The sequence below is a fragment of the Ictalurus furcatus genome, chromosome 7, assembly GCF_023375685.1.
Source record: "Ictalurus furcatus strain D&B chromosome 7, Billie_1.0, whole genome shotgun sequence".
NCBI classification, from domain to species: domain Eukaryota; kingdom Metazoa; phylum Chordata; class Actinopteri; order Siluriformes; family Ictaluridae; genus Ictalurus; species Ictalurus furcatus.
Genome location: NC_071261.1, coordinates 34005503 through 34032560, shown reverse-complemented (window position 1 = coordinate 34032560; position 27058 = coordinate 34005503). Strand labels below are relative to the sequence as shown.

At 40.8% G+C, this 27058-nt stretch overlaps 1 protein-coding gene across 2 annotated transcripts; it reads right to left on the bottom strand.

Moving 5' to 3' along the window:
* Window positions 1-659: 659 nt before the first annotated feature.
* LOC128610571 (uncharacterized) lies at window positions 660-27058 on the bottom strand. 2 transcript variants are annotated; one of them, XM_053629972.1, is made up of 6 exons: window positions 24109-27058; window positions 23799-24018; window positions 5850-6049; window positions 3634-3900; window positions 3435-3541; window positions 660-3204 (listed from the first exon to the last, which is right to left on the bottom strand). In XM_053629972.1, exons 1-6 carry the CDS (start codon window positions 26811-26813, stop codon window positions 2945-2947), a joined length of 3759 nt encoding a protein of 1252 aa, XP_053485947.1. In that variant the 5' UTR covers window positions 26814-27058; the 3' UTR covers window positions 660-2944. The 2 variants fall into 2 exon arrangements, with proteins under 2 accessions (XP_053485947.1, XP_053485948.1); XM_053629973.1 differs by lacking the exon at window positions 3634-3900.

Sequence of the window (27058 nt, the reverse complement as noted above, 5' to 3'; positions counted from 1 at the left end):
GCTGACGGCGGGGTTCCCAGGTGCTGTTTATATATCACGTGACGCGCTTAATTGTCATGTCACCTGATCACGGCAGGCATATAAATAATCATGATGTTACACCAGCTTCAGATAATGGTCACGTGCGAGGGCGCTTCCCACTGCGTTCAGCTAACACAACGTGGAGTTCCCTTTGAAAGAAAACACGAATGCCTTCATCTCCGAAAACATTTTTGGTCTTACATTTCATAACAAACTCGGCGGAGCTCAGTGCCGACTCGTGTCCCGTAATGTTTTTCATGAATTTCAGAATGTATGCAAAGGATTGTGGGTGATTGGAGGATGTGAAGGATACGCTGATGCATCCTTCAAAATCTGCCGAATGAAGGCCACGAAACGTAGGCTCCCTTCCGAGGATCCTTCAACTTGAGATGCCCCTCAAAGGCACTTCATGACATAGCAGCCGGGATATGTGGCCTTACTAGGACGCAGTCTTCCGTTTGAGTAACACCCACTGTGTAGAATTGTGTGGTCCATACCAAGCCTTATTCCAGTGTGTTTGCTTCACGCTTACTATAAGATCACATTTCCTGCTATACAGTCATGGGAAAAAGAAAGAACACCCTCTTTCTATTAAATGTCTTTTTTTGTTTTTGTTTGTTTTATCAGGGCCTAAATAACAATTGTGAGGTCCACACCAACTTCTATAAAAAAACAAATAAGCTCAGGTGACAACAACAAAAACCCAACGGATTTCAAAATGTTGGTTTTTTTCCCCAGAAAGTAAACCAACATTCAGAAAGCAGGTGGGGAAAAAATAAGTACACCCTATAATTCAATAACATGTAGAACCATCTTCAGCAACAATAACTTGAAGTAAGCATTTTCTCTCACATCATTTCGGAGAAATGTTGGCCCATTCTCCTTCACAGCATTACTTCAGTTCAGTGATGTTTGAGGGCATTTGTTTATGCACAGCTCTCTTAAGATCCCACCGCAGCATCTCAATGGGGTTGAGGTCTGGATTGTGACTCGTCCATTCCAACACGAGGACGGCAAACTCACAGCACAACTACTGATAGGGTACGGCAGCGGCGATGGAGAAACCTAAACAAAACATGCTACTGGACAGGAAAAATCTCCTCAAGCTATAATCTGAAGAACGTGTGTGTGTGTGTGTGTGTGTTCATGCAAGCCTGTTTTCTACACGAGCTGTGAGTATAATGTAGTCGTGTTGTTTAATCACAAAAATATTGTTAGAGGATCTTCATCGTGTAATCTGACATTTTTAATAGATTTTATGATTTGGTTTACTCTAATTTGGATTAGTTTAGTTGAGCTGGTCTGAAACTGATTGTTAGATGTTGGTGGGTTTGTGAGTTTCAGAGCCAGCTGACAGAGGGGACCGGTTTTAGGGCTTAGCTCTTGGGTTTTAAGGGCTTTGTTTTGAAGTGTATTAGAGGAGCTTGATTTACGATGAGTCCAGAATTTAAGAGATAGCTTTTGAATATTTAGAAATAAGGGATATCTGTCTAATTCAGCTGTGAGTGCGTTAGTTGGTGTCCTTTTCTTCACTCTCAGAATGTTTGGACAGAATTCTGCATGTAGGGACTCTATGGGGTGTTTGTCCCATCTAGAGAAGTCGTCCTGACAGAGTGGGCCCCACACTTCACATCCATGAAGAGCTATAGGCAGAATAATACTGTCAAATATTTTGCAGCAAATTGTGATATTCTCTCTCTTTCTCTCTCTTTCTCTCTATGACTCCTTTCTAAATGACTCCTCTCTGAATAACTCTCTCTCTCTGTGACTCCTCTCTAAATGACTCCTTGCTGATTGTCTCCATCTCTCTCTCTTTAGTAAATGACTCCTTTCTGAATGACTCTCTCTGTATGAATCTTCTCTATATGCCTCCACTCTGAGTCTCTCTTTATTTATTTACTTTATGTATTCATCTGAAAATGTGATTTTAACAATAAAGCGTCTAAGATTATTCCGAAGACAGCCCACAGCCACTCTGTGCATCCGCCATGTTTGAAGGTCACAATTCAGTTGTAAGACAAGATTTAGTGTGTGTTCTCACTGGGTTTCAACTGATAAAATCACGTTAGTTCCATCTGTTAAAAATTAACAAGCTTATTACTATAGTAATGATTTCATACAACACAAAAGGGACACAAAAAAGTTAACGTATTGTATTGTATTTTCAGTACTTGTAGAGGTAAAGTTTTAAATAGATTTATTTGTCTTAAGGGTTCTCAGGAAGTACAATCTGGACCCCAATCTGCTGCTGATCCTCTACCGCTCGTCCGTCGAGAGCCTGCTGACATATTGTATCACGGTGTGGTACGGTAGCTGCACCACGGCAGACAGGGAGAGGCTTCAGAGAGTAATAAGAGCAGCACAGAAGATCATTGGCTGCCCTCTGCCCTCCCTGATGGATATTTACACTTCCCATTGCCTCAGCAGAGGAAAATCCATCATTAAGGACAGCTCTCACCCTGGCTCTGATCTGTTCAATATGTTGCCCTCAGGGAGACGTTACAGGTGCATCAAAACAAGGACTAATATATTTAAGAATATTTTTTCCCCCCCAAAAGCTATTATCATTCTAAACACATACATGTACTGATTTCACAGTATATGTATATAGTGTCTCAAAACTGTGTATCTCATAGTACCTCCCCCATCCGCCCCAATATCTTGTTTATCTTGTTTATTTATCTTGTTTGTTTATGTGTTTGTTCATCTTGTTTATTTATCTGTTTATTTATTTGTTATTTATCTTATTTATCTTGTTTATTCTTCTTGTCTATTTTATGTACATGCTGGCACGAAACATAAAAGGAGTGGCTCTTAATTTCATTGTACATGTGTATAGTGACAATAAAAGGCATTCATTCATTCTTAACAAGGTTAATTTCTTTTGTACAGTCAAGCACTTACGTTAACTCTGACACGAACATTACAGCTCATGGCGGATAAAATTTGGCCTTGTTCTGGCTGTGTTTCTTCTGTTTACAACATCTTTTATTTCTCTATATTCCAGTGTAGACCTGTCCAAATATCTCTCCTCTTCCACCCACTTCATCAGGCGATCTGTTTGGTTTTGGTTTATCAGATCCTTCCTGTTGTATTCATGTACCATACTAATAAATCCATCCTTGTAGTATTTGTTTGTGTCAGTCGTTTCAAGTCCAGAATTCTGGGTCGCAATTTTAAAACCTGCCATAAAATCAGATACAGAGAGTCTGTTAGGTTAGGTCTGAATGACTCCCCCCCCCCTCTCTCTCTCTCTATCTCTCTCTCTCTCTCTCTCTCTGATTGAAATTTCACCTTTAATGACTCTCGTCAACCCTGCTTATTAGTGTACAGCCAGCTCTACCACCTGAGCCACATTTGGAAAGATCCCAGTTTCAATCAAAACATGAAAAAAGAAGAAAACAAAGAGGTACCTAGACTCTTCCGAATGCTGTCTGAGCATCCCGGGTGAGCTGATATTAATGACTGCTTCAACACTTTCTCCATATCTCCACTTGCTAAGGTGTTTGTCAGCAATCGTCTGGGGGACATACATTTAAAACATGGTAGTTAATGTTAGGAGCTTAAATTTTACTAGAGAAAGGTTCAGGATGGTTCAGGAAGAGGTGAGACCTGCATGCTCTGGCTTCAGGACTGCTGCCGGTGGTCAGCGCACGTCGATGATCCCAGTACAGGGTGTTCATGCAGAGCTGGTTTCTTCCATTCTGGTCATCCTTCATGCTCATCACTAAATCATAAGCTGCCTTGTTGTTGCTTTTGAGTGAATTTGCCATTTCTGGATTTCTCCTGAGGAGCCTATAGACTTTAGTTAAACTATTCTTTGGTGGAATGTGGTCTGCTTCAACCACTCCTGGAGTGGGTTTATCCATGTCTAAAAGGCTTTATAATATTGGATGGAAAGGGCAATGTTTAGTATTGTTAGTGATTTACTGTCAATTATGTACACATACAGTGGATATAAAAAGTATACACACCCCCATTAAAATGGCAGGTTTTTGTGATATAAAAAATGCAACTAAGCTAAATCATGTCAGACCTTTTCCCACCCTCAGTGTGAAATTACAATGTATAAAATTTAAATGAAAAACAAATCAAACATTTTACAATAGTAAAAAAAGTTACAATAGCCTGGTTACATAAGTGTGCACACCCTTTTATAATTGGCGACGTGGCTGTGTTCAGAATGAACCAATCACATTCAATCTCATGTTCAAAAGTGATTATTAGAGATGCACCGATACTAAATTTCTCAACTGATACAGATAACCGATTATTCAGAGTGATATCGGCCGATACAGATAACCGATACAGATAGTTCTGCATTTTATGCTGAAAGGAAATTCTCTTTTATCATGTACCCTTTTATATTATGAACTGCTATCAAATACCTATGATGAATGTATTCATTTAATTATCTTGTATTCATTTAATTACCTCTTTAAATAAGCTGATCAACTGCTATCCTTGATTATAGCTATATACTTGAAATACACATGCATTTCCGTGTCACCATGACACAGGACTTATTTTGTATTATGACTATGTGCTGTGTGTTTTGTTTCAATCTGTCTGGCCCCTGCACCAGTAGAAACCGTCCACGCACTGCTGTTATCAGTGTATAAATACTTTTGGTTTGCATGAATAAAGTGGGGTGTCTTTATGAGCATGTAAGAAGTCAGTGTGTGTTCATTTTAGACCCCCCAGGCCTGAACGCTCCACGGTAAACCACACTTTCTAAAAGTTAATAGAAGTTAATGGTAAAACAGGCTGGAAGGCATGACGGACAATCTGACAGGCATAAGGCATAATCTGAGATTCCTGAGATACGTGAAATCTAACATATGCCTTCTATTAAATTAATAATTACTTTTAAAATAGTTGTGAAAGAAATGCAAATAAAAACTTTATTCTCTCCATTTCAACAAGTTGTATCACATTAACTGGTCTCATCAACAGAAAACACATTAATATAATGAGTAATAGATGTACTTTTAAAAATATATACTTTTTTGTCAACTCATGTTCATTTAAATGTTTCAACGGTGTACTGGCCCTTTAATTCAGCTCGAGCAGCACAGAAAAAAACATTTACTCGACGCTGAAACTCCCGCTTCACTGCTGCAGCGTTTGGTGTAAAATTTTATCAGTGCAGAGATTACAGATATAACAGACTGCAGTTTTGTCATCATTCCACACAAGAGACATCTTCTTTACACACAGCACAAACTCGATGTGTTTTCCCGCCCTCTTTTCACTGACAGGATATAATCGGCCCTGATCATCGGATGTTTTTAAACTATCGGTCGATAGCCCATAGAGTGAAAAATATCCGATAATACCGATTATCGGCCGATTTATCGGTGCATCTCTAGTAATTATCATACAGCTGTCATCAATGAAATTATTCTGATTAACCCCAAATAAAGATCAGCTGGTCTCATCAAGACACCTTCTTGGTTTCTGACTTGGACATCTGACTGCTGAAGCAATGGTCCACAAAGAGTTTACAAAGAATGTACGGTATCTCACTTGTTGAAAGGTATCAGTCAGGAGAGTAATTATATTTTATGCACAATGTACACAAATATAAAGAATTTAAAGTTACAACTTTAAATGTGTAATAACATTTCCATTTCACTTTGGTGAAATATATTTGTTTTCTTCATGAATGAAGGTACTTGTTGGGCAAAAAACTAATTCGCAGTGACATATGACATATGGATCTGCCAGACCACCTCAGAAATTTTGTAATTAATATATAAAGTCAAATAAATAAGCCTAAGTAAATAAGGCTAGTGAGAAAAGATAAATCAAGTAAATTCAAATACCTTTTGTATTCTGCCACTTTTCCCAAGTTGTAGTCCTTAATAATGTCCTCTGGAGTTTTGCCAGTGATATACCCTACAAACTTCTCCCTGTCCCCTTGTCTTAATCCAGCTTCAATTTTAAATTTATTGGAGCTGTTTGTGCGGTTGAACATATTCTGGATTTTCACAGCATCAATATACTTGTGTGGTTTTCCAAGAATCTGTAACAACAAAAGCATAATAGTGAAGATATTTTTTTCTATTATATTACCCGAGTTTTCAGTTGCTGTCTCAGTTTAATGTGATGTATTGCAACAAGCAATCCGGAAGCCTGAAGAAGTATTTCAAGATGCTAATTAGACAATAATGTTAGCTTAAAGGGAAATCTTTGCCAGATGTTTACATCTTAGTCAGATTTTCCTCAGTTGTGTACAAGTCAAACTTAATTCTCCACATAGACAAGAACACAAAAGCAACAATCAAAAGTGATCCACTATATAATAATATTATGAAAATTTCACAGCCACCAAAATGTCAGGCAAGGGACAACTGCCAGCTTTCCTCAGTTTACTCCACACAGTTTTCTTGTAGTCTTGTAGGTTTCTGGTAGGTGCAATGGTGTGCTACCTCCTTATATTCCGGACCACCAGTTTCCTTCCTGAAGGAATACTTCCTATTAGTGGAGTACTAATAGTAATGCCATTACTTTGTTAACGTGATCTTACCTGAGTAAAATGGCCTGCTGTCACACTTGTCTTGCAGAGGAGCAAAGGAGAGCATTCAAGATTGCAAGATCAAATTCTGATAATGCCCCAGCTATGAGGGCTGGGAGTCCGAAAGAGCTCAATTTATGTGTTCTCTCTCTCTGTGTCAATCACAAATACTAGATAATTGTGAGTGTTTGTGAGCTCTCCTCGGAGGTGAACACATCCACTTCTGCTTTGCCGAACCTCGCCATACAGACTCCACCACTTGTGGATGGAGCCTCCAATCCCCGGGCCTCAGCCCCTGCCTTGACTGGATGTCTGCCCCCACATTCCGGTTGCACTGACTGACAAAACATTCCCGCCACCCAGAGAAGAATTAGATGCACCTGCCTGAACAGGGAACGTCAACGTAACCCTCATTGGATGTTGATATATGAGACCACCACTGTATTGTCTGTCATAACTAACACATGGTGACCTCTCAACTGAGGAAGACATAATTTCAGTACTAGAAATGTGGCCCATATTACTACGCAATTTATATGCCACTCCAGCCCAGGAGGGAGGCGTCTGTCCGTTACCATCTTGCAATAAGGAGATGACCCAAGAGTGTGACCCGAGACTAGAAACCAAGCACACCTCCAAATTCTTAGAGCATGTAGGCATTGCCGTGCTTCACTGATTACTCTCAAGGGTTTCGTCCTCACCTCAAACCCCAGACTTTTCAGTATGACTTTGGCTGCTGCTGCCATAAACCCCAACAGTCTCGTAGAGACTGGAGGGGATGCCCAGATGCGGCTTCATCTTGCTCAATGTTGATAGGATTGACCCTAAGAATGTTGGGGATAGATACAACCTCATCGTAGCAGAATCCCATATAACCCCTAGAAAAGTCATCATCTGAACTGGAGAAAGCATACTTTTCAACTTAAGGCACAAGCTCGTCAGATAGTTTAGAATATGGATGCCCTGGAATCGTAAGGGAGTCAGAGAGGCATCCATGCATTTCATGAAGGTGTGAGGGGATAATGCTAAACCAAAGGGAAGAACCCAATATCGGTACATGTTGCTTAAAAATGTGTACCTCAGGAACTTCCTGTGACTGGTAAATATTTCTATGTGGAAATATGTATTTTTTATCACAAACCTGTCCTCGAACCGAATGATAAGTTTGAGCGTCAACATCTTGAACCTGTATATCCGAAAAGTATGGTTCAGATGACGCAGATCTAAAATCGGACGCATACTCCCATCTTTTTTGCGGACCAGGAAATAATGGCTGTAAAAAGCCACATGTTTTATGGCCCCTTTCTCCAAGATGGATCTTATTTCCTGTGCTAACGCCAGGCTTTGTTCTGTGCTGACTACTGTGGTGAGCACACCTCTGAACCAGGATGTCAAGCTCTGAACTGGACCTGGTAACTCTTTTCTATGTTGGACAGAACCCATGGAGACACATTTGGCAGTAGTTTCCATGCTGCCAGATGATCTTTTAGTGATGTTAACTTTTCCACATTCTTTTGGAGGGAAAGCATCACATTTTCGTTGCCCTGTGACAGCTCACTGACTAGAGAAGACTAAAAACTTGGGAAGACATTGGATAGGGGGGGCTCTACAATAATACTGGGTGTTAACTGCCCTAACAACCTCATGTCCCCTGATACCTCCCTCCATGTCCCATCAGGACCGCTCCTTCTTTGCCTGCTTGGCATTAATAATCATTCTTAGATCAGGCCTACTAGCAGGATGCAACTGTGGCCAGAATCAACGCCTCATGTCTCATTTGCCAAAATAGAGAACAAACAGAAGAAAAACGTGGGACCATGGGTCAGATTATGTGAGAGTGGGAAAATTACAGACTGGGAACAAAAACCCACCTCCAACATATGGTACAGACCGACGCTGGGAGTTTATAAAAAATTCTCTCAGGAAATGTGCAAGGGTAACCGGGAGGTGATATGTCATGACAAGGGAATGTTTCTGAACCTTGGGACAAGCCCCACACCCCTAGAGATACACCCACAATTGAAGAAGGTGCCTCTCGGGCTGTGGGCCTAAGGGAAACTTGACATAGGCCTGATTATAAGTGCGCCACCAGTCGTGATCACGCCAATTCTGACTTTAGGCCCAGACAATCTCAATACCCTCTTAAATCAGAAGCAATTGAGGGCATTAGACCAGTATTTAATTCACTAGTAAAAGCATGGGTCATTGTTCTCTGTCCTGATTCACCAGTGCGCACTCCAATATTTCCAGTGAGAGAAGCAAAAAAAATAAATAACCCCTACAACCTGATGAATGGAGATTTGTACAAGATATGCAAGTTAATGCAGCAGTCACACAGAGAGCTCCAGACGTGCCAAATTCTTACACTACATTAAGCCAGGTTCCAGCAAATATCAAATGATTTTCAGTCGTAGATTTAGCTAATGCATTTTTCAGAATAACTCTTGATAGAAACAATCAGTTGCATTCATATTTGATGGACGTCCTTACACTTTCACTCACTTGTGATTCATCAATGATATACAACCAAATGCTAAAAGACAGCTTAGCACCTCCAATGCTTTCTCCAGGGCTCATTGTGAAACTGACTAGATTAAATTATTGCAGCATCTTGCCAAGCAAGAAGGCCACAAAGCCAGTATCTCAAAATTTCAGTATGTACAACAAGAACTGATATTTCTAAGGCATGACATTTCTGCAAAGGGAAAGAAACTCTCAGCTGACAGAATATCTGCCATTCAGAAGATTCCCAAGCCTCTGACAAAGAAACAAGTTCTCTCTATCCTAGGTATGTGTTCATATCGCAGAACTTTCATTCTAAACGATTCCATTCTAGAAGCTCAGAGAGATGGCATATGCAACAGGTTGGACAGCTCATTCTCAGGTAAGTTGGATCGAGTCACTGCAGGGTTTCCCCCCGTGTGTACGTGCAGTGGCAGCAGCTGAGAAAGCTGTGGTGGCATCCAGAGACCTGGTAGGTTAATCAGAATTGACCCTTCTGGTACCACATTAAGTGTCATATATATATAATATAGTTTGTATATTATGTAAGCCATAGAAAATCACTAATTGGATGTGACAGGTATACAGTGAGGGAAAGAAGTACTTGATCCCCTGCTGATTTTGTACGTTTGCCCACTGACAAAGAAATGATCAGTCTATAATTTTAATGGTAGATTTATTTGAACAGTGAGAGACAGAATAACATCAAAAAAATCCAGAAAAACGCATGTCAAAAATGTTATAAATTGATTTGCATTTTAATGAGGGAAATAAGTATTTGACCCCCTCTCAATCAGAAAGATTTCTGGCTCCCACGTGTCTTTTATACAGGTAACGAGCTGAGATTAGGAGCACACTCTTAAAGGGAGTGGTCCTAATCTCAGCTTGTTACCTGTATAAAAGACACCTGTCCACAGAAGCAATCAATCAATCAGATTCCAAACTCTCCACCATGGCCAAGACCAAAGAGCTCTCCAAGGATGTCAGGGACAAGATTGTAGACCTACACAAGTCTGGAATGGGCTACAAGACCATTGCCAAGCAGCTTGGTGAGAAGGTGTCAACAGTTGGTGCGATTATTCGCAAATGGAAGAAACACAAAAGAACTGTCGATCTCCCTCGGCCTGGGGCTCCATGCAAGATCTCACCTCGTGGAGTTGCAATGATCATGAGAACAGTGAGGAATCAGCCCAGAACTACACGGGAGGATCTTGTCAATGATCCCAAGGCAGCTGGGACCATAGTCACCAAGAAAACAATTGGTAACACACTACGCTGTGAAGGACTGAAATCCTGCAGCACCCGCAAGATCCCCCTGCTCAAGAAAGCACATATACATGCCCGCTGAAGTTTGCCAATAAACATCTGAATGATTCAGAGGACAACTGGGAGAAAATGTTGTGGTCAGATGAGACCAAAATGGAGCTCTTTGGCATCAACTCAACTCGCCGTGTTTGGAGGAGGAGGAATGCTGCCTATGACCCCAAGAACACCATCCCCACCATCAAACATGGAGGTGGAAACATTATGCTTTGGGGGTGTTTTTCTGCTAAGGGGACAGGACAACTTCACCGCATCAAAGGGACGATGGACGGGGCCATGTACCGTCAAATTTTGGGTGAGAACCTCCTTCCCTCAGCCAGGGCATTGAAAATGGGTTGTGGATGGGTATTCCAGCATGACAATGACCCAAAACACACGGCCAAGGCAACAAAGGAGTGGCTCGAGAAGAAGCACATTAAGGTCCTGGAGTGGCCTAGCCAGTCTCCAGACCTTAATCCCATAGAAAATCTGTGGAGGGAGCTGAAGGTTCGAGTTGCCAAACGTCAGCCTCGAAACCTTAATGACTTGGAGAAGATCTGCAAAGAGGAGTGGGACAAAATCCCTCCTGAGATGTGTGCAAACCTGGTGGCCAACTACAAGAAACGTCTGACCTCTGTGATTGCCAACAAGGGTTTTGCCACCAAGTATTAAGTCATGTTTTGCAGAGGGGTCAAATACTTATTTCCCTCATTAAAATGCAAATCAATTTATAACATTTTTGACATGCGTTTTTCTGGATTTTTTTGTTGTTATTCTGTCTCTCACTGTTCAAATAAATCTACCATTAAAATTATAGACTGATCATTTCTTTGTCAGTGGGCAAACGCACAAAATCAGCAGGGGATCAAATACTTTTTTCCCTCACTGTAGGTCAAAGGTCATAATCATTATAATTAAATATAATGACAGGTCAAAGGGTCATCATAATCACTTATAATTACGTTAAATCCAGTTCCGATGTATTCCAGTTGTATTCCAGACACAAGCACACACAAGTTGTTTCCTTTCCTTTCATAGATTGTGATACGCTCATGAGTTAGGCCTAGGTCAAAAAGGTCAATGATAATTATTGCTGCATGTTCATAGCTATAGCTTTCACACGCATATAACCCCCGCCCCTCCCTGCTTAGGTTGTTAGTTGTTTTCCTGAGTTAGGCCTAGGTCAAAAAGGTCAATGATAATTATTGATGCATGTTCATTCTTATAGCTTTTCCTATAGCTCCGAAGTAGTTCCGCAGACACACACACACAAACAGACACACACCACACGCACACACATACACACACACACACACACACGCACACACACAGACACACACAGACACACACAGACACACACAAACGCTGACACATACATAAGGATGATGAAAAATAAGTAAATGATTAATAATGAATTTCCATACACATCCAACCAAAAATATCACACACACACACACACACACACACACACACACACACATATTTATGAACCTGTCTATAAAAGCGAGCACTTCGTTAGTTGGAAAAATCAGCAAAGAGTCGAATAGTTCGAAGGGATTGAAAGAATTTCCAGACTCTATCCTTCAAAACTTCCAAACACCATGGATTTCTCAGCAGGTAAGAAGATGTATTTTAAACAACTGAAATAGTTAATAATAAATTGAAATACAATGTTTATGTAATTATCCATTTGCTATTGATATTGATATAAATTTAAAACTATTCTTTCTGAATACAACAATCATCATCCTTATCTGGTCATTATGTAAACGGGTACGATACTATATCTAAATGTAATGTTCAATGCACTTATATTACAGAGCAAGACCGAACGAAGCTGGTCTGATTCTAGTGTATAGGATAACGTATCAAACAAATGCGAGTCTACTAGGTAATAACATTTTGTCTCTTAGATCTGTGTAGCGAGCTAGAAAGGGAACTGTTAAGGTACTAAAAGTATGTGTTATTTGCTTTACGGTTTGTAGATAACAGTGTCGTCATAATTTCTGACCATGAAATTTCCGAGACATCTGATCGAAGCCTTTTGAATCTGAGCTCTACACGTAAGTCATAACATAAAATCATGAATGTTTCATGCTGTACAGTCTTTCATACATAATTATAACTTTTTGTTTGTGTCATATTCAGAAGATGAGGGCGTCGGGACTATCAGTGCTTACGGCGGAGATACCTCAGGTGAGATGACGTATATTTTACCTTCTATTTACCCAGCTAAAAATAAAAACAAAAATAAAAACTCTTTCACTTGTTCTGTGTCTTACAGATATGAGTGATGTCGAAAATTTTGATGCAGTAGAAGATCGAGAGGAAATCAACTCGGAAGCCGACATTCAACCCGATCTCGAATTGCAGGAGATCTGTACAGCGTGGCGTGAATTCTTCCATGCAAAGACTGCTTTATTGGAAAACTTTGGGCAGCTTGATATTTCATTTGAATCTGGTCGAGGTACGGATTTTGTCCCTTTACTGTGCAACACACTTGAAAATTTAATAGTTGTCTCACAGTGAACATAAAGTTGATCAGAAAATTGTATGATAGATATGGCGCAGAAACGAGCAAAATGCAGCTCGGATACAGTGACTAAAAAAATGAGAACCGAAAATAATCCATCACCGCATGATTTCTGTTTTGATGGAAACCAAATGGTCTGTTACATCGTGATCCGTACACAAACCTGAACCCATATTTAACTGACGCGATCAACCGGCTGAATGAAAGTTTAATTCCGTCACACCAGGTTGTTAGTGAGAGACCTAATCAGAGTCCAAATTACAGCGTAACAAACACACCGGTGACGCCATACGATATATTTTCTTAATTAAATCAATGTTTGTAAGAGTTACATAATAACCTAAATGAACACGGTCATTCAGTACAATTAAACCCTGATCTAATCGATGCAGTCAATCAGTTGAATGAAAATTTAAGATCGTCAGAACAGAGCAATACTCAAAATGAAAACCCCAGCCGAAATTCCAGTCAAACTGTATCAAGCTTGCCGGTGGCGACCCACGACATATTTTTCGAATTAAATCAATGTCTTTTAGACTTACAAAATAACCTAAACGAACAAAGACAATCTATGCAGATAAATCCATGTTTAATAGAAGCGGTGAATCAACTCAATGAAAATATTTCATTATCTCCCGAACAGAATACCGTCTCAACTAAGGAAAACACTCAGGAACCTAGACCGTTATCTTCTCATGATATGATATACGAACTTAATCAAAGTCTTATGAGGATAAATGACAGTCTGGTTAACTTAATCGAAAACCCTGTCAATATAACACAAAATTCGAAAAACGATAATGAGTACAACCATCCTTTGCAAAACATGCATTCGCACGATATCCAAAATTCTCAAACGGAAAACATGCATTCGCCCGATATCCAAAATTCTCAAACGGAAAACATGCATTCGCCCGATATCCGAGTTGAGCAAGATGGGGGTGGGTTAGATCCTAATATTAGGATAATTAATCGTGAAAGGTTCAGCAACACTGAGATTAGGTGAAGAGTGAATTTTTCTTCAATTGCTAACGTTGACAGCTTTGCAGATTTTTATAATTATGTTTTAGAGATTTTAAACAGTGTGATTGAAATTGCTAATAGTTTAATTTCTGCTGAGGATGCGGTCACCATTGAAATCAGACATGATACGGTCCATGTTTCATCACGCGTTCAATTAGACAACGGTGTCATCGATTTACATTCTTTTCTAACCATGCTCGAAAATGTAATTCAGAGTAAACGCAAAATTTTTACGGATGATACCCTTGAAATAGTTGTCCAGATCATCCGTCCACCTCGGGGCGGTGGAATTAGAAGGAAAATAGGAGATATATTCAATTCAGAAACCATGCGGGAGAAAATGAAGCATCTATACATTTTTCACAACAGAGACAACATCTGTTTCGCCTTGTGTGTCACCCAACTTTTGAACCGTGAACAAAACGATTTTGAAACCGAACAAATCGCTAGACAATTACAACACGATGTGGGATTATCCGTAAACACCGCAGTCAGCTTCGCTGACGTATCGAGATTTGAGAGTCGTTTGAATTGTAAAATCGTAATCTTACATTGTTCTGTCAGCAAAGCCGGTTACTCTTTCTTTCAAACTAGCAAGACTCCCCACGAAAAACGATTTACTTGTTTTTGCATGGCAACCACTATTATGGAGTTAAAAGTATCATCGGACTTTTAGGAACGAGTCATGTTTGTCATTTCTGTCACTCAGGGTTTGACGTTTTTTGGAAACATAAATGCGAATATATCTGCAACGTTTGTCACGACCCCGAATCTTACAAAGACCCAAAGAATGTAACTAAATGCCCAGAGTGTCAGAGATTGTGTAGATCCCGATACGGTTTCAAGAGACATAAAGCGAAGATTCAGTCGAGCAAAGGCGAATATTCTAAGTGTGAAACGGGGTTCTACTGCAGTAAATGTAAACGTGTGATAAGGGATAAACCTTCTAATCGTGAGAAAAATGAGTGCACACATCCGAAATGCATGCTCTGTGGTCAAAAACTCGACGAGGATATCGAGCATAGATGTTTTATACAGCGGGCTAGGAAAGAACGCGAAAATACAGATTATGTATTTTACCATTTCGAGACTAGGCAGGAAACAGGAACTCATGTAGCCAATTTCATAATGCTGTATTGATTTTAAGGGAGAGGAGTGGGTGGCTGAAGGGGATGATTGCGTCAGTGCCTTCTTTAAAAAGTTTCGGTGTAATACATACGTACCACGGTTACACTTTTATTGCGCATAATGCTAGAGGGTTCGATTCATACCTTTTGTTAAACCATTTAGTGAAAGAAGGAATCGCACCCGAAATCATAGCGCAAGGTGGTAAAATTTTTGGCGTTTCGCCAGTCCTGCATTGATAGTCTATCGTTCTTACCTATGAAATTGAGCAGCATCCAGAAGCCATGGGTTTTTCGGAAAGCAATAAAGGTTATTTTCCCCATTTCTGGAACACCGTAGAACATCAGGATTACGTAGGACCGTATCCTGACCCTAAGTTTTATGGTGTAGATGGCATGATGCCTAAGGATAGAGAAGATTTCTTTAAGTGGTACAGAACGGTTTCTGACAAAGTCTTAGATTTCAAGAAAGAGATGGCAGAATACTGTGTGAACGACATAGAGATTTTGAGAAAGGGGTGTATAGCTTTCAGAGAAGAAATTCTGGAAAGTACAAAGGTCGATCCTTTTAAATGCATAACGATCACTTCTGTGTGCATGAGACTCTTTAGAACCAAGTTCCTGCGTAATCCATGGTGTTTGGAAGTTTTGAAGGATAGAGTCTGGAAATTCTTTCAATCCCTTCGAACTATTCGACTCTGCTGATTTTTCCAACTAACGAAGTGTTCGCTTTTATAGACAGGTTCATAAATATGTGTGTGTGTGTGTGTGTGTGATATTTTTGGTTGGATGTGTATGGAAATTCATTATTAATCATTTACTTATTTTTCATCATCCTTATGTATGTGTGAGCGTTTGTGTGTGTGTGTGTGTGTGTGTGTGTATGTGTGTGCGTGTGGTGTGTGTGTCTGTGTGTGTATGTGTGTGTGTATGTGTGTGCGTGTGGTGTGTGTCTGCGGAACTACTTCGGAGCTATAGGAAAAGCTATAGGAATGAACATGCATCAGTAATTATCATTGACCTTTTTGACCTAGGCCTAACTCAGGAAAACAACTAACAACCTAAGCAGGGAGGGGCGGGGGTTATATGCGTGTGAAAGCTATAGCTATGAACATGCAGCAATAATTATCATTGACCTTTTTGACCTAGGCCTAACTCATGAGCGTATCACAATCTATGAAAGGAAAGGAAACAACTTGTGTGTGCTTGTGTCTGGAATACAACTGGAATACATCGGAACCGGATTTAACGTAATTATAAGTGATTATGATGACCCTTTGACCTGTCATTATATTTAATTATAATGATTATGACCTTTGACCTATACCTGTCACATCCAATTAGTGATTTTCTATGGCTTACATAATATACAAACTATATTATATATAGTGTCACTACTCATGCTTGAATAAAAGACCTCACACCTCTCCACCCAATAGTGGCTGCACCATAACACTACTAGACATGCCGAATGTCACTATAAAACGATGTACTGTCCTTAACCCTGCTACTCTCCTTCGAACAGAGGGAGACGAGGAACCACATGACTGTGATGTACTGCCTGACGAACTCTGCTCTCCTAGAATCGACCTGAAGGATGTTCTGTTGGAAAACCCAGATTTGATCCTTTTTGTGGACAGGTCAGTGTCACGTGACCCAGAGACAGGTAAAAATCGAGTGGGATATGCAGAAGTAACCGCACACGAGATGGTCTGTCAGGAAGTCTCCCCTCAAACCTGTCAGCACAGGCAGCCGAACTGTATGCCCTCATAGAGGCATGAAGACATTCTGAGGGATAGTCAGTAAATATCTACACAGGCAGTAGATATGCCTTTGTGGTAGTTCATGATTTGGGGACAATTTGGAAACACAAGAACTTCCTGACGAGTTCAGGAACACACATAGTCCACCACAAACTAGTCTCTGAGCTGCTGGAAGCAGTCCTACTCCCTAAAGCTATTGCAGTATGCAAATGTGATGCACACAATAACAAATCAGATCCTGTCTCCCTAGGTAATGCACGAGTGGACGGTGCTGTAAAGCAAGCAGCTGTGTCTATGGTCCCAAAACTCCAAATAAAATAATCCCTCCTTCTTTACAGCTTTCAGACCTCCAAGCACGAGCTACAGTGGAAGAAAAGGCTGTGAGGCACAAAGCAGGCTGCACAGTTGTTGATGGAGTTTGGCGGTGCCCCCAGGACAGCTCCTTCTCTTCAAAATTGACGCATGGCAGGGACCATGCATCAAAAGGGGGAATGATATCTGCATTAAAGCATTGGTTTCTCTAATTACTCTGGAAAAAAAAATGTTTGCACAACTCATAACGTGGGTTGAGATTTGAAGGTAGAGAAGGCCACGTCCCTATGTCCAAACAGGACTTGGACGCGGTAGCAAAGGCGCTGCTTAGAAAAGTAATTCCTAGATGGGGAACTCCCACAAAAAATCTCCAGTGATAATAGCACACCTTTTGTGAGCCATGCCCTTAAGTATGTGGGTGAAGATTTGGGTATTGACTTAAAGCAGCACTGTGCATATTATCCAGCTAGTGGGGGGTGGTAGAGAGAGAAAATGGGACACCATGAAACAGATGGAGCAAATGCTGTTCTGAAACAGGCTTAGTATGGGCTTGACCACTTTGGGATACTGTTTGGGAGACCTCTACATACAAGAATAGGACCTGTGACAGCTCCTCTTCCCGACGCTGCAGCATGTGATGATGCAATGTTAAATTACTGTGCAAATGGTAAATGGTGCACTTTTATCCAAAGCACTTTACACTGTGTCTCATTCACACACATGCACACGGTAGCAGAGCTGCCATGCAAGGAGCTAACTTGATATCAGGAGCAACTTGGGGTTCAGTGTCTTGCCCAAGGACACTTCGGCATGTGGAGTCATGTGGGCCAGGAATCGAACTTCCAACCCTATGGTTAGTGAATAACCCGCTGTACCACCTGAGCCATAGCCACCAGCTGCAACTCTGTCCTATACTCTGCACTCTTTCCACAAGCAGCTAAAGGCAGTGCTTCCAGCTGGACGACAGGGAAACTGTACTCTTAGGAGGACTGAACTTCATTAGTGTGTAATATATAGCCTCGTGGCCAGGACAGAGAGGGCAGGTTAGTCGACGTGACCTCACCTCTTATGCCCCAAAGCTCCCTGACTGCAGATTGATGTTGCAGACTAGACACAAATTATTAGAGGTCAACTTACACATCCACTCATACACACAATCGTATTCCTAATTGTGAACCCTTCTCCTGGTATAGGTGGTATCTTTTAGTAAACACTGTCACAGAAATAAACTCATAAATCACTGGAACCGTTCCTGACAACACTGGGGGTCCGGGGTAGACCCTTAAGCTGGAGAGATAAACCAGAGCACGATATTGAAGTTTATTGGGTGGAAGACTTATTGATCAATCATGCCAATCACATCATTGTGGCAGAAAGAGTGCATGACGCACACACTTTTACCCAAATTTGGTATTTATCTGATCGTGGTGATGGGACTAAGTGCCTAAGGCGATGTGATTTCTATCGGTCCCACATAAGCCTGTGAAGTTCTTTAGTAGACTATTGCTGCAGACTGAACGATAATTAGTAGTTAAAAGCCCGTATGCCAAGATATTGGCCACCTCTGTAAACTGATCTGTATCACCTTTGGTCATAAGAATCATTACCAACAGTGCTACCCACACAACGTCACACGTCCCCTCGTCACACAGACACATGATGGTTATTCTATCATTGAACACATGCGGTCTGCGATATGCAACCCTCCACAGACCAGTGAGACGGGGTTTGATTGGCTGAACTCAGTACTCGGGGGATGGGGCTCATGGATATTAACCATCTGTCTACCAATAGCAATGATTCTTCTTCTCTTGCTCATTTTGCCTTGTATTGTTTCTCTAGTTCGGAGCAGTCTCTCACGCTCGTAGAAATCACTAATGACCAAACGCTGATGTTGACAAAGACTGATTACAATCCCTATGATGATGAACCTGACTTGTATCCTAAACCTACTGGGTACTAGATCCTCCCAGCAACACTGACGATGACGACTCATTGACATCCATTTCACACCTATTGTAAATATTCCTTTGACCATGACGACTCTCATTTCACTCTAAATGAGTTTGTTTGACCACAAGATACTTTATATCTGCAAAAAACAGCCCTAATGCCTTCATTATGTCTGTTTTATGATGAATTCAGTTGAACCGTGAAAGGATTCTGAAGTTCTGATGTATTCAAAGCATAGTAATTTTTCTGTTAATTTTAGTTATCATATTTTGCAATGATAAAAAAGGGGGAAATGTGAGGGAAATTATTCATCTTTACTTTATAATAGTTTTGTTCTTGTTCTGTTCATCTAATGATAACACCTAAGAAGGCCATGTCATGTCAGTGAGATCAGTATAGAATGTTTATCTGCATGCAGAGACACAAACATGTTCTTCTGTTCAAGTTTCGTCTGCACATCTTCTAAGACCCTGAAACAAAGCCTGTTTGAACTGCCTCAAACTGCTTCTTATCGGTACACAGAAGTGTATCATGTTCTGCGTTTCATATATAGTAGTTGCTCAGCACAAGCGCCTCAGCACAAGCCCTCTCATTATTCTATACAGCTTCTTCTATCCTGTATTAACAATCTTTCTGTAATAAACCTTTATTTACCTCAGAGGACGAGTCTGCGAGTGTTGTATAATTTCCACGACACCCTTCTCTATCATGGCCCCAATCCCTAATTGGTTACATCACTCTCTCCTCTCCAGTAATAGCTGGTGTGTGGTGGGCTTTCTGGCACACTATGGCTGAAGTTGCATCATACAGGTGGATGCTACACACTAGTGGTGGTTGAGGAGATCCCCCCTCCATTACTATGTAAAGTGCTTTGAGTGTCTAGACAAGTGCTATATAAATGTAACCGTAACTAACTAAATGCAATGATCCACAAGCGAGACCCACTGCTGCATAGACTTTCCCAACCAATGCCGAGGTGGCCTTACATGGCTTGGATGGCAAAGCTAGCCCCCCTAAATTCCCTGCCGTCGATGGAAAGATGTAGCTCGCAAACGTCTCCTCCACCTTCGGCATAGCCACATACCTGTACTGTTCATTCCCCATGATGGCTGAATAATCCGACACGGCTGGTGTAAGGTATTCCCCAGAAATGTGATATTTCATTATGTACCTCTGGAAACAAGGTGAGTTTTCTGCAGTGTGTGAGATTTATTTTCACTGAAAGTGTCCGTCCAGCCTGCAATGAGCCACTTCCTCTTCCCTGGGCCAGTCTAAACTCAGTTTTTTTTTTTTTTTTATAGCCCTAGTGATCACTTTGTATAAGCTGTTTGTATAATTCAGAGCTGTCCTCCGTTTTTGAAGCGGAGAGTCTGATCCGGAGTACAGAGCAAGAGATAGAGCAGCACTTGTCTCTGGCTCCTCCTCCAGATCCATATGGGATCCTCAGGACCTAAGCCAGCTGGCTGCCTTGGCAGTGGCCGGCCCAGAGCCCAGAGGCAACGAAACCCAACTCCCTTCGGCTGAGAAGAGACCGAGCCAAGAGTGGAGCTGCCTAATTGTGAAGTATTCACAATGTGCGTAGTCAGTCCCCTCAAGGGTTGCCACCGCATGATCTACTTCCAAACACTTCATGCAGCAATAGTAAAGTGTGTCTGTCCCACTCTGTAATAAAATGGGTGCAAGGAGCAACACACTTCCTGAACTCTATCTGACTCATACTCACAAAGCAGTGAGGGACAGAAAAGTAAATATATATTTTACTTTTGAAAAAATAGAAAGAAATTGAAGAGTTTTAGGGGCATTCACATAAACAACTGACATGCGGTCTTCACTGAAGATAATAAGGCTGATGACGCAGTTTACAGGCGCCATTTTAAAATCACGCGACGTGCGAAATGCAGGTCACCTGACCACAGCAGGCCTATAAATAGGCATGATTTCACACAGAAATCAGATAAAGGTCACTTGTGAGGGCACTTCCCACAGTGTGAAGCTCACCTTTTGAAAGAGAACTATAATTTCAAATATAATTTGTCATGGTATGTAGTATTCTGTTGTACGGGACTGTATCACTTACTGCCTGTGTTTTAGTAGAATTCATGATTTTATCTTGTTTTCCTGTTTTCACCCAAAAGCTATATTAGCCAGCATGATATATGCCAATACATAATTCAACCATTGGGAATCCCTGCTGCGATCAATCAATCCGGACCTCCGAGACATGTCACACTGATATCTTCCTCTAACACACAATTCCCACACAATTCCCACACAATTCCAACTTCAATGATTTTCAAATGCAAGCCAGGATTTGTTTATTAAATTCTGCATAATATTGAATCAAACACCTTTCCAACGTGCCAATAGAAGATGGTTTCTTTTACAGGCAATTTGGAGGGATAATTCTAGTCCAAGTTGCTCCATCTTTGCAGCGGCCATTTCATCTCAGATCTTACCATCAAATTGGTAAAAATGTGTGTTATCTAAGAACTTAACAGACTTAACTTACAACTTAACTAAGATGCCAACTTTATATTGCTTAAAGAAACCTATGTGCTCTACATTTAGTGATCCAACATTGTCCAGCCAAACAATTTATAGTATTTGTTTGGGTAGCACGCTTGGCTTTCACTGTAACAATGTCCCTGATGTTGTAATCATAAAACAAAATGTAACATGGACACAAACAGCAAAGTTGTAACAGACCTGTATGCCTACATTAATTTCTCTCCAACATAAATGCTCAGAGTTTCCATGAGATGTATATACATGTCCATCATTGCACGCTAGAGCACTGCTTAGCACCAAGCAATAAGGACCATGGAGAGTTACATCATTTGAAAGTGTTGTTTAGCTGAATAGCACTTTTAGTGCTAATCTATAATAATACATGGGTAACATATTAGCTAATGTCAGTCTGATTCCCCCAAAAAATCTTAATGGACATGAGTCAAATTATAATTTGCTTTATTACTCTCATTTGCTAGAGTAATAACCTCTATTTCTAACCAGGTTAGAAATGTCTTTTTTGTTTACAAACAGGAAAGTGGGCCCACTGATGCTGTCCAATTGGCAGAAAATGGCATGTCATTGTGAGGACCCATGTACATGGCACACCATCCACCTTTCTTCCAAAACTCCAACCACTGTGGTACCAGAACAGAAGAGACTGCCCATACTTTCAGCTTTACTGGAGTTCACGGGCCCACCTCCTAGATGTGCCTTTCCCCCACAAATGCTAGTAGGAGAGTAAGATACAGACACTGGAAGCAGAAAAGGCTTGCTAGGGACACAATCTAAACCCCAAATAACAGTACTTTTTCTTTTTTTTTTAGCTCCTTCCCAGAGTTCAACTGAGAGCTGTAATGGGTCTGCCCAGGTCTGTTTAGGCTGGGGGAACTAGGGCACTTCCAAACTGATGGCCCACAGACTGAGCCAGGTGCTCTGTATCTCTGTGGTTCTACTGCTCTTGGAGCTGACATTCTGAATGCTTACTAGTACTCAAGAGCAGGTATACATCAGCGAATGTGCAAGTTGGACAACATGTAGTCCTTGACCCACCTAAGCCTGGTTCAGAAGGAAGTGTTGAAAAGGTGTCAGGAGGTTAAGTTTAGGTGTTTAAACAGGATGTGCACATATTATATGGAGCAGTTATGGTTCACAATATGGCTCACAATCATGTACAAGGGTCAAAAGAATGACAAAGGTGGATTGGCCATGGTGATCAATCAGCAGGGGATTTTGGACTGGGTGTGTCCCAGCAAGAAAAATGGTGTGAAGTTTGCGCTACCTTTTTGGCTTCCAATAGTCTTATGGGCCATGCGAGACTGTGAGACCTCCATTTCTACGAGGCCCCACCTCCTGTCCGTGAAACCCTCGCCAATCTACCTCTGGAACAATTGCATGGCAATACTTTAAAAAATTTATTTGAGTATGTTGTGGCAACAAGATGGGCAGTGTTTACAAGCTGGTCCAGCACTACCCTTTCCTCATTTTATTATTCTTAAGGAACATTTATACCCAGTGAGCCAAGACAGTTATAAATTTTCCACGTGGCTCACTGTAATTGTAATGGGGCAGTGGTAGCTCAGTGGTTGAAGGCTCTGTGTTACTGATTAGAAGGTTAGAGAGTTCAGTCCCCAGCACCACCAAGCTGCCGCTATTGGGCCTTTGAGCAAGGCCTTTAACCCTCTCTGTACCAGGGGTACTCTAATGCAAAGACAGGTATTGTAAATGTATACACTCCTAACTTAGATTAATTTTTTATTTATTGTTCATTTATTTATTTATTTATTTATTTATTTTATTTATGGTACTTTTAATTTTGTTTTCCTTTGTTAGTATAAGAAAAAAGGCCTGTGAATGTTTACTTCTGTGTTGCTCAATTTGATTTTTTTGTTTTTTTTTCTTCTTCTCAATGAAATATTTGGGGAAGGGAAGGGAGGAGAGAAGAGAAAAGGTAAACGAATCACATGTAAATGAATCACATGAATATGAATCACGTGAAAATGAATCACGTGAAAATGAATCACGTGAAAATGAATTATATGAAAATGAATAAATAAATTTAAAAAAAAAAAAAAAAAGGTTAGAGAGTTCAAGCTCGTCCAGACTACCTACCAGTTTCTACCCCAAAGCCATTACCACACTCAACTCAACCAGCACTGCAACCATCTAAGAAGTTTTACCTTCAGGAGATAAACACTAGTCTTTCTATATTTCATTGCTCCTTAATAATTACTTACCTCATCACTGATTTTGTTGCGAAGTTCTACAGCTTTTTGTTTTACAACATCATTTGGGTCATTACTTGTTGCTTGAACGACAGCATGAAAAAGACAGTTGTGATTTGAGGAGTTCACAGTTTCCCGAGAGCCATCAGGGCGTATAATATCAATGTGGCCAGTCTGTTCAGTGTCTTTTCCCATAACCCTGTCTGTCAGTTTACTCAATACTCCTCTTGTTCTGTAAGACACAAATACAATAATGTATACAAGAGCACCAATAAAGAACAATATTTTATAATTTTTACAGTTAAATAAAGATTTGACTCACTCTGGAGAAGTCAGAGGTGTTTTCGTCAGCACAAGTTTGATAGTACCAGCTGCTGGATCAGTTCCTGGGTAAGTCTCCTCTGTGAGAAGTTTTCCTTTATGATCTACTACAGTTATACAAATTCCTTTTCCATTCAGCAAGTTACTATTTGTCAAGACATGGACTTCTAAAGCTGTTGCTGGCTTATGTTCATCAGTTATATTATTGGCGTAGCATGTGAGCTCATTTCGTTCTTCTTCAGTCAAAGATCTGTCCTTGCATTTAGAGGCAGATTTCAGATCATAATGATGCTGCTGACTCACAAAGAAACTTTGGGTTTCATGCCTCCCCAGCAAATTACCAACCACTTTTCCAGTAGCAGAGTTTAATCTTTGAGTGAATGTTTTTGTAAACATGGTTGTGGCAAACCCAGAAAAACTCTCCACCATGATTTGGGAAAGAATGTCTGAAACTAAGTCAATGAGTTCATCTTTAAGACGTTCCACATCTTCCAGTTTGTCCCGTCCATCATTGTCATATGTCTCAAATACTGGTTTCTCCTTCATGGTCTTCAAAAATGCAGGAACAAAATTATTGTCAATGGTATGTTTAGTAGGAATGGAGGAATACATTTCATAAATGGTGGTGGAAATGCTTGTGGTTGTCAGAAGCATCTTGATACAGGCATGAGAGCGATGTGCAACAAACTCTGCTGATTTGTCCCATACCTGTGAGAGTATGTTAATCACCTGATGTATTTCTTTACAGTTTACTATGAGATCATTCATGACAAGTTTCGTGTAGAAATCCATACTGTCCTTCATTTCCTTCTCTAGAGTTCTGCTAATCTTGTAAGAACCAGAGCTTTTCTCCAAGGCAGCCTTTGGAATTCCTGAGCTAATGAAATCTCTGAGCGCTCGGCCAAACTGTTTATTTTCTTTTAATGATGAACAGATAGAGTTTTTGAAAGTAACTCGAAATCCTTGTTGGAATGTCTTTTGCACTGTATTATTGATGCATGTGTTCAAAGCAGTGTTTACCCCTTGAATAGCCAATTCCTGAACGGCATATTTAGATGCATGTTTTAAATTCAGTTGGCCCACAGTCAGTGTGAAGTTCTTTACACTTATTGATGATAACACTGATTTGGCTGATTTACATGATGAAACAAACAGTTTTTTTCCTGATCGGAGAGCACTACATGCAACACTTTTTAGGGATTTTGTGCCATTGAGTATATTACTTGCAGCATTCTTCACAGAGGAGAATGATCTTTTGAGAACACTGAATCCCCCACAGGCCAAAGAAATTCCGATACTAATTGCTTTAGACATTGCCCATGATGCCCAATCAAATGTGCCATTTATCATTCCCATGACCCCACTGATCATGTCAGAGACACCTTCAGAGATCAAACCAAGGCCAAATGAGGACATGGAACCAGCTGACAACATGCAGACGAGAACTCCTGCTACAACCTGAACAATACCAAGAAAACAACAAATCACGGCATCAAATGAGAATTGGGGCTTTTTTTCCACCTCAAACACAACTGCAAGGCCATAATTACGAAAGAGACCGAGTTCACTACAAGACACAAAATCCTCCCCAGTGCATAAGTTGTAAAGAGTCAAATCCACAGTTTTGAAGTCTCCTTCGCCTGATCCAAGCATGTCAAGTGTTTTTTTGATATTTCGCTTCCATGAGTTAAATATGTTCATCCTCGCTTGCATTTGTATTTGGAAGTTACAGCTGCCGCTATGATGCGGTCCAAAATCTCGATTAATGGACAAGGAGCAGAAGCTCAGTGTGTTGGTCGTTTCTGATATGTAAACATCTATGGCTTTCTCTGCCTCCTCAAGTAAGGAACGCGCCTCACTTTTGTAGCCTTCTTTGGCCATGTTAATGGTAATGTAGGCCTGGTTATACAGTGCAACAGCTCTGTAGTAGCTGTCGGAGTCAGAGGCTTTTTTCCAGTAAGATTTCGCTCCATAGCCCCTTTTGTTTTTGTTTTGAATGTGCAAGGCAGTTCGTCCTAAAGCCTGCTGAATGAGGTCATAAAAGTTTTCACTCTGACCTTGTAAAAGTTTGTTACTTGTATCTAGCAAGTGCTGGATGAGGTCTTCTTTCAATTCAGTGAGGTCATTCTGTATGTTAATTTGGTCTGTGTGAAGTATCAGCCACATACCCCATGACTCTTTTAAAGCGTTCAGGGCTGGGTGATAGTCCATCTTACTCTGAAAGGACTCCAAAGTCCTTTCAGACCTCTTTTTAACTTCAAAGAGGTCTGTCTTCTCTTCTGTACTATAATGCCTGTCAAAGTCACTAAGGAACTTACAAAATGTGGAGAACAGCTCTTCCTTCAATTCAATTTCAGCTAGTTTCTCCTTCTCCATGTCTTTTATTCGATTAACCTCATACTCTTCTCTGAGGTTCCTCATGACCTCAATAGAATGTCCTCGGTAGGCCATGGCTAGATGATCATGGTTCAGTATTAACTGGACCATTCCCGGGGTGCCTTTTCGACCTGTTCGCCCAAAGACCTGTTTCTCGACTCTTCGGTTATTGGGGAAGTACGTGAGTAACACAAAGAGACCACCACAGCGATTAACCTCCTCCGTAACCTTAATGTCTGTTCCACGTCCTCCGAGGTTAGTGGTAATGATGATGTGTCCCTTGTTGAACTCCTGGTTCTCAATGTTGTGGCTCTCGCTCATCGTGTACATGGTAACTGAATGTTTGTTTTCTGCTGTAATTTTGTCTTTGAGAGCATTTGCTGTGTTGACGTCCTCACACACGACTAACACCACCTGTCCTCTGTCAGAGACTTTTGAGAGCGTGGCACAAAGAGTTTGGAGCCATTGTTCGGTACCTCCCCTCACCTGGACTGCAGGGAGCTCAGTAACCTTTTGACGCTGATGAGCTGGTATGACATAGCTGTCCGTTTTGTAATGCCTTGCCAGGAAACCCT